This window comes from Gymnodraco acuticeps, unplaced genomic scaffold, assembly GCF_902827175.1.
Source record: "Gymnodraco acuticeps unplaced genomic scaffold, fGymAcu1.1, whole genome shotgun sequence".
In the NCBI taxonomy this organism is placed as follows: Eukaryota; Metazoa; Chordata; class Actinopteri; order Perciformes; family Bathydraconidae; genus Gymnodraco; species Gymnodraco acuticeps.
Window position 1 is genome coordinate 4222 of NW_022991607.1, and position 8357 is coordinate 12578.

Consider the following 8357-nt stretch of genomic DNA (forward strand, 5'->3'; position numbering starts at 1 on the left):
GACTTCTACTCTCATCAACAAATGATTTGTACTAACATATAACATGTTTCTGACAGCTTTAGTTACTTTACAGATGTTTTACAAGAAAAACCTTTAACAACGATCTCCACTTAAAATGCTGTTTGCATGTTAAAGAGTCCTCTCCTGCTGATGTTCAGGTGTATATCAGTATGTAGTGTCTCTACTTTAAAGAGTCCTCTCCTGCTGATGTTCAGGTGTATATCAGTATGTAGTGTCTCTACTTTAAAGAGTCCTCTCCTGCTGATGATCAGGTGTATATCAGTATGTAGTGTCTCTACTTTAAAGAGTCCTCTCCTGCTGATGTTCAGGTGTATATCAGTATGTAGTGTCTCTACTTTAAAGAGTCCTCTCCTGCTGATGTTCAGGTGTATATCAGTATGTAGTGTCTCTACTTTAAAGAGTCCTCTCCTGCTGATGTTCAGGTGTATATCAGTATGTAGTGTCTCTACTTTAAAGAGTCCTCTCCTGCTGATGTTCAGGTGTATATCAGTATGTAGTGTCTCTACTTTAAAGAGTCCTCTCCTGCTGATGTTCAGGTGTATATCAGTATGTAGTGTCTCTACTTTAAAGAGTCCTCTCCTGCTGATGTTCAGGTGTATATCAGTATGTAGTGTCTCTACTTTAAAGAGTCCTCTCCTGCTGATGTTCAGGTGTATATCAGTATGTAGTGTCTCTACTTTAAAGAGTCCTCTCCTGCTGATGTTCAGGTGTATATCAGTATGTAGTGTCTCTACTTTAAAGAGTCCTCTCCTGCTGATGTTCAGGTGTATATCAGTATGTAGTGTCTCTACTTTAAAGAGTCCTCTCCTGCTGATGTTCAGGTGTATATCAGTATGTAGTGTCTCTACTTTAAAGAGTCCTCTCCTGCTGATGTTCAGGTGTATATCAGTATGTAGTGTCTCTACTTTAAAGAGTCCTCTCCTGCTGATGTTCAGGTGTATATCAGTATGTAGTGTCTCTACTTTAAAGAGTCCTCTCCTGCTGATGTTCAGGTGTATATCAGTATGTAGTGTCTCTACTTTAAAGAGTCCTCTCCTGCTGATGTTCAGGTGTATATCAGTATGTAGTGTCTCTACTTTAAAGAGTCCTCTCCTGCTAGCCGGCTCTGTTGTGATTGGTCGACCTCTTTTAGAGATGTCCCACCCCTTAGCCTAATCATGTACAATGTGGTGGAGGCGCTAGCCAATAGAAGCACGAGTGTTACATCTGGATGTTGACAATTATAAAAAGTGCTGAATAACTCTCATGTCACAACTCACTTTAGACTTTGAGAAATGTTGTACTATGTTCAGACATTTTACAGACTAACAGTTAACCGATTAATCGTTACTTGCACGGCTCATCACTCTACTTATTGACCACAAATAAAAGCACCACTTGGAGATGGCCCATCACGTACAATGTATTGAAGCTGCTAGCCAATAGCAGCGCGAGTGTTTTATTAAATTAACATTAACTAACATGTTTTCTTTTGTGTGTTTCAGACTCAAAAGGCTGTTGGAGCAGGAGAAGGGCTATCAGGCTCGTAAGGACACGGATCACAACCGGCGGCTGGAGAAAATTAGAGCGGAGCTGGTGAAACTCAAGTCTTTCGCCCTGATGTTAGTGGACGAGAGGCAGCTGCACATCGAGCAAATCGACCAACAGACCCAGAAGATCCAGGAGTTCGTTCAGAAGCTTCAGGAGAAAGAGCAGCGTTTATCGGCCGTCAGCGAAACTGCCAAAGAAGACGGACAGAAACTCCTCAACCTGGAGAAGGAACTGGAGCACAGAGCGGCTAAGTGTGCACAGGAACACGAGGAAATGACGGCAAAACTGACAAAGGAAGAGTCCCAAAGCCGGCAGCTCAGATTGAAGATGGCCGGATTGGCGCACAAGATCGAAGAGTTAGAGGAGAGGAATAAGTTGCTGCAGAAATCCGAAGAAGACCTGCAGGAGCTGAGGGAGAAGATCAGCAAAGGGGAATGCGGGGATTCGTCTCTCATGACCGAACTGGAGAATCTGCGGAAGAAAGTTCTGGAGATGGAGGGCAAGGATGAGGAGATAACCAAAACAGAGACTCAGTGCAGGGAGCTGAGGAAAAAGCTTCAAGGAGAGGAGAACCATAGCAAGGAGCTGAGGCTAGAGGTGGAGAAACTGCAGAGAAGGATGGTTGAACTGGAGAAACTGGAGGGGGCTTTCTGTAAAAGCAACACAGAGTGCGCTCAGCTTCATGCAATCCTGGAGAAAGAGAAACGTGTCGTGAAGGATCTGGCCGGGGAGCTGGAGGCGGTGAAAACTCGCTTGAAGGAACTGGAGGGATCGGAGACGAAGTTTGAAAAGGCAGAGGCGCTCTTAAAAGACGATCTGATGAAGTTGAAGTCCTTCGCAGTGATTCTGGTGGATGACAGGAAGAATATGGCGGAGAGACTTAAACAAGAAGAACAAAAAAGTGAGGATTCAAGCAAGATGTTTAAAGCAGAGCAAGGCAAAGTTACAGAGGTCACGGAGAAGCTGATCGAGGAGAGCAAGACACTTCTTAGATTCAAATCAGAAATGGAGGTCAAGGTGTCGACGCTCGTTAAAGAGAAAGACGAGTTGAAGACTCAACTCGCAAGTGAAGAGGAAAAGTGCAAGCAGATGAATACCAAACTTGGTGGTATGAAAATAAGAATGGACGGGCTCGAGGAGAAGTCATTCAACAAGGATTACAACAGAAACCCAGACGAAGACAACAAAGTCAAAGAGCTCACGATAGAAATTGAAAGACTTAAAAGCAGGCTGAAACAACTTGAAGTGGTCGAAGGGGATTTAATGAAGACGGAGGACGAGTACGATCTACTGGAGAAGAAATTCAGAACGGAGCAGGACAAAGCCAACACTCTTTCAAAGATTCTGGAAGAAATGAAAAGTCAGATCGCCAGGAACAAGGCCATCGAGAAAGGAGAGGTCACAAGTCCCGAGGCTGAGCTGAGAATCCGCTGCAAGTCGGAGGAAGCTAAAACCAGAGAGCTGCAAACTGACGTCCGGGCTTTGAAGGAGAAAATCCACGAGCTGATGAACAAGGAGGACCAGCTCTCTCAGCTGCAGGTGGATTATTCTGTCCTGCAGCAGAGGTTCATGGAGGAGGAAGAGAAGAAGCGGAGCATGGGCTACGATTTTGCAAACCTCGCCAACGAGCTGGAAGCCACGAAGCGTTATAGTCGCGCCTTGAGACCTAGTATGAACGGGAAGAGGATGGTAAATGTCCCGGTGACCTCCACGGCAGTACAAACAGATGAGATTTTTGGCCAAACAGCAGAGGACGACACAGCCGCGGGATTTATCCGTAAATCAGTCCTCGAGGAAAACCACCTTATGAACAACCTCAGACAACAGGGTCTAAAAAAGCCGGCAGTTCTTGAGCGATTCCCTCCAGCGTCCGCAGATCTGACGGACAAAAAATCCTGGATACCGTGGATGAAAAAGAAAGCGGCTATTAGTCTCACTCAGACTCTGACTGACAAGATGAATCGGGCGTCCTTGATCAATCCGCTGGAGACGAGAAGGCCGTGTCAACCGTTGCATATTCGAGTTACCCCGGATCACCTGAACAGCACCGCCACCTTGGAGATAACCAGTCCCCGGGCGGAGGATTTCTTCTCCAGCACCACCATCATCCCAACCCTCGGAAACCAGAAACCTCGCATTACAATTGTCCCAAAGACGCCAATGACAATGGCTTCGAAGAGCAAAGACTGCGATCCTTTGGGAGGCTTCGATCGAGCCAAATCTCCCGTCACGATCACGGCCATGTCCAGTGCCAAAAGTCCAGAAAAGTCCAATGCTTGCAGTCCTTTGGAAAGACTTAAATCGCCAGTGTCCTTTATTAGGGTTAACTCCATCCCTGTGGCTGAAACATGTGCTGCACCTGAGCCAAAGGACACTACTGCAAGCCGACCCACGATGATAAAAATGACACCAGACAAGTTACCTTTCAGGAAATACAACGCCAACAGCAGCATCATCACCACGGAGGACAACATGATCCACATCCACCTGGGTCCGCAGTATAAGAGGCCTTCGGAGGGATGCAGCAGTTCAGTTTTGACGCTCAGATCTTCAGAAAGCAGTAAGGAAGTGTCAACAGGAACCGTGCTGCGCTCACCACGACAATCATTGGTCGGGAAGACGATTCAGAGCAAGATGACGAGCAGCATAACGATCACACCAATCTCCTCGACATCCCCCAGACCAGCACCTTCAATGGTGAGACTATTAAGTCCAACTCAAACAAGTGTTCCTGCATAAATCTGAATGTCACTGGATGGCAATAAGGTAAAGGCAGACATTCAAGGTTCTCAGATCTTATACTTGTGTAAAAGTAGAAGTACTCAGATCGTGTACTTGAGTAAAAGTAGAAGTACTCAGATCTTGTACTTGAGTAAAAGTAGAAGTACTCAGATATTGTACTTGTGTAAAAGTAGAAGTACTCAGATTTTGTACTTGAGTAAAAGTAGAAGTACTCAGATCTTATACTTGTGTAAAAGTAGAAGTACTCAGATCTTGTACTTGAGTAAAAGTAGAAGTACTCAGATATTGTACTTGAGTAAAAGTAGAAGTACTCAGATCTTGTACTTGAGTAAAAGTAGAAGTACTCAGATATTGTACTTGAGTAAAAGTAGAAGTACTCAGATCTTGTACTTGAGTAAAAGTAGAAGTACTCAGATCTTGTACTTGAGTAAAAGTAGAAGTACTCAGGTCTTGTACTTGTGTAAAAGTAGAAGTACTCAGATCTTGTACTTGAGTAAAAGTAGAAGTACTCAGGTATTGTACTTGAGTAAAAGTAGAAGTACTCAGATCTTGTACTTGAGTAAAAGTAGAAGTACTCAGATCTTGTACTTGAGTAAAAGTAGAAGTACTCAGATCTTGTACTTGAGTAAAAGTAGAAGTACTCAGATCTTGTACTTGAGTAAAAGTAGAAGTACTCAGATCTTGTACTTGAGTAAAAGTAGAAGTACTCAGATCTTGTACTTGAGTAAAAGTAGAAGTATTCAGATCTTTTAACGTCTGAGTTTGGGAAATGTAAAAAAATCTACTTTTAAAACCTGGAACAAGGCTCACCAGAAACGATGCTAACACGGGAGCTACAAGCTGGCTCTGCTTGCAACATAAGGTCAACAGTTCACACAGGAGTTGCCCAAAACAAGTATTTATTTACCAACACAGTGGTTACAACCAACAATAAAACAAACACAGGAGCGGTGTCCTGGCGCACCGAGCAGGGCAGCCGAGGGAGAGCGAGAGCCTGTTCTGAGGCCTCTTGAATAGTGCAACCAGGTGCCACAGGTGGGTCTCATCACTGCTGATTACAAGGAAAGCCCAGGTTACAACAGCACCACATGCTGGACAACCACAGGGTTGTCACATATCCTTACCTTTTATTTCTGTTCCAAATCTTCTCCTAAAATCGCTTTAATGTTTTCTTTCTTCTTTTCCAGCCCGTCTCAGATGTGCTTTCTCCTCGCGGCGCGGCCACTCGGATCCCGATGTGTATGAAAGGTATGAAACCCAACAGCAAGGCGGTTTTGGGCGTTTCGACGGTGACGAGATTAGAGTCGAGGGCCGAGAGCCAGTCGATGAAAATTGAGCTGAGGAAGTCGACGCTGTGCAGCTCGTCTTCTGCGACAGGGGGCAAAAGCTGAGGGGATTAAAAAAATGTTAAGATAAAATAGACCTTTATTAATCCTCGTGGGAAGTTCAGTGGTTTAAACAGCGACAGGGTAAGAATGAAAAACAGGACAGATTCAATTAGATGAGATGCATCGTTTGTTGAATTTGTCTCCAAATGGGCTGCAGACCGTAACGCACATGCACACATGGGACTAGCTTTCCAAACACTACTTCCTTTCACCTCCAGTTTTTCTCATTTCTACTGACTGCATGTCTCAAGTGCATTAACTCCATCTTTGGCTGAAATGTAGCTTTGAATTTGTTCTACTTTTATTCCATAGCATGAGTTTATTTCACCACCGCTTCTGGAGGTTTCCAGTTACTGTGAACTGTGAACTGTCGTGATTTGTTAAAAGGCGCCTGAATAAAAACTATTTATCTCTCAGACAAGTGTGGCATTGCTGTGTATGTGTGTGTGTGTGTGTGTGTGTGTTTGTGTGTGAGTGTGTGTGTGTGTGAGTGAGAGATCATATTAACCCATAATGCTAAACCAAATCAACAAACATTTTCAGAGCTTTTATTTCATGTGATGTTTCCGTAGCTTGTGAGTGAAGTTAATTAAAGTCAGACAAAGTGTAGAGTTTAGCGTTGGTTCCTGCATACATCTGAATAAATAGGACTGGATGGAAGTAAAGTAAAGGCAGACATCAAAGGTTCTTTACTCAGGTATTACATGCATGTTCTAAGACAATTACTTCCATATCCAGACCTGGAATAAACAACATGAGATGTGTTCACCGACGGGCAGACAGCAGCAGCTTCAAGCTAAATAGTTAATGGTGTTAATGTTAACAAATATAGGCAAATGAAAAAGAACAGTGCCTTGGAGAATCCATGGGAGGCTTAGAGAGCATCTAGCTCCCTCTTGTGGACAGATAAATACTAATGTCAGGAAGTCATATTCATATAATACTGCAACTTCAGCACTAATCATGAAACCAGGGTCCTCTGCAGGCCATCATGTTTCTGTAAGAGGAGACCGGGAACAAGAAGAAACGATTTCAATCTCAACTTTAATGATTCTCCTCACAGCCAGGAGAATAATGGAGACGCTGCTGATGTGAGGAAGCAGGAGTGTGTGTGAGAGAGAGAGAGAGAGAGAGAGAGAGAGAGAGAGAGAGAGAGAGAGAGAGAGAGAGAGAGAGAAGAAGAGAGAGAGAGAGAGAGAGAGAGACATAGAGACTCTATAGAGAGGAGAAGAGAGATACGGATAGAGAGAGAGATCTCCCGCTCGAGCTAGCACTCTTCAAGACGCACTCAGACGATCTCTCTACTCTCTATCGCTCGCTCTCTCTCTCTCTCTCTCCTCTGCGATCTGCATCTTCTCTCGCCAGAGCGAGGATAGAGTGGGAGAAAGTACTCCAGATCGTGTACTTGAGTACAAGTCGAAGTACTAGATCGTTGTACTTGGTAAAAGTTAGAAAGTACTCAGATCGTTTTTACTTGAGTACAAGTAGAAGTACTCAGATCGTGTTGTACTTGAGTAAAGTACTCAGATCTGGTATGAGTAAAAGTAAAGTACTCAGCTTTGGATTTTGATTAAAAGGTAGAAGAGTACTCAGATCTGTACTTGAAGTAAAAGTAGAAGTACTAGATCGTGTACTATAAAAGAGAAGTAAGAAGTACTCAGATCGTGTACTTGAGTAAAAGTAGAAGTACTCAGATCTTGTACTTGAGTAAAAGTAAAAGTACTCAGATCTTGTACTTGAGTAAAAGTAAAAGTACACATGTTAACGTTGCCTTCAAGGAAACACTGTTGTAATTCTCAGGTTCCCTGCTGGACGGTCGACGCTGATCTGAGATCTGAGGAAGCTGCAGACGGTGAAGCAGCTGAACGAGGCCTCCGTTTGAATCCAGAGCTTTCAGTCAAGATCAAATCTGTTGCGTGACTTTTCTAATAATATTATAAAATGTAGTATTTAGACGTCTTCCCAGACTACACCCCCCTTCCTCATGCACATTTCTTCATCATTTTGTGTGTCTTGGAAAGTTATGAAGTTAAGTTTGAATTTGGCTGAAAACTGTCCTGAAAATACTGTTTTCCTTTTGCTTTCAATAAAACAGAATCAGTGTACTGTGTCTGATATCAAGCTAAACTCTGAAGCTGAACGTTGTTTGGTGTGACGATATATTACCGGAGATTTAGGAATACGCTTTTCTGCTTTCTTTATTAAGGTATTTTAATGTTAAAATACAGCCTGTGCTTTCTTTACATTGAGTAATTTGGTTCTGAACATAGTTTAAAACACACTGTAACACATTATAAAACAAAAATGTGGTTTGTTTAACTGTACGGAAAGCAACGGCATGGAAATGGAAAGTATTTTTCATGTTTTAATAAACATAAAGGGCTCATAAAGGTCTCTTATCTTAGTTTGAGCTGTCGTGACTGTGCTGACAGACATTAGACCATATGATAGTTACAGCCTGTCCTACAAAAAACGACCATATAGGTCGATTGTTCAGCAGCTAAATACGACCCAGAGTCACGTTTTAAAGCGTAGCACCTCTAGTGGTCGTGTAAGAAACAACATGCTCCTGTCGATTGCAAACGCTCCGGAGGGTCGTTTATTCACAAATTACCCTCTGGAAAATCCTAAATTGTGGAATAGTTTGGCCATTAAAATGCTTTTTTATTAGATTTC

At 43.1% G+C, this 8357-nt stretch overlaps 1 protein-coding gene across 1 annotated transcript; it reads left to right on the forward strand.

Moving 5' to 3' along the window:
- Positions 1-1505: 1505 nt before the first annotated feature.
- Positions 1506-7803, forward strand: LOC117534001 (filamin-A-interacting protein 1; the record flags this gene model as incomplete). The annotated part of the gene is given in 3 exon segments (XM_034198034.1): positions 1506-4248; positions 5481-5541; positions 7482-7803. Coding segments are annotated over 3 exon segments (2830 nt in total), but the record flags the coding sequence as incomplete, so codon positions are not given.
- Between the last annotated feature and the right edge of the window lie 554 nt (positions 7804-8357).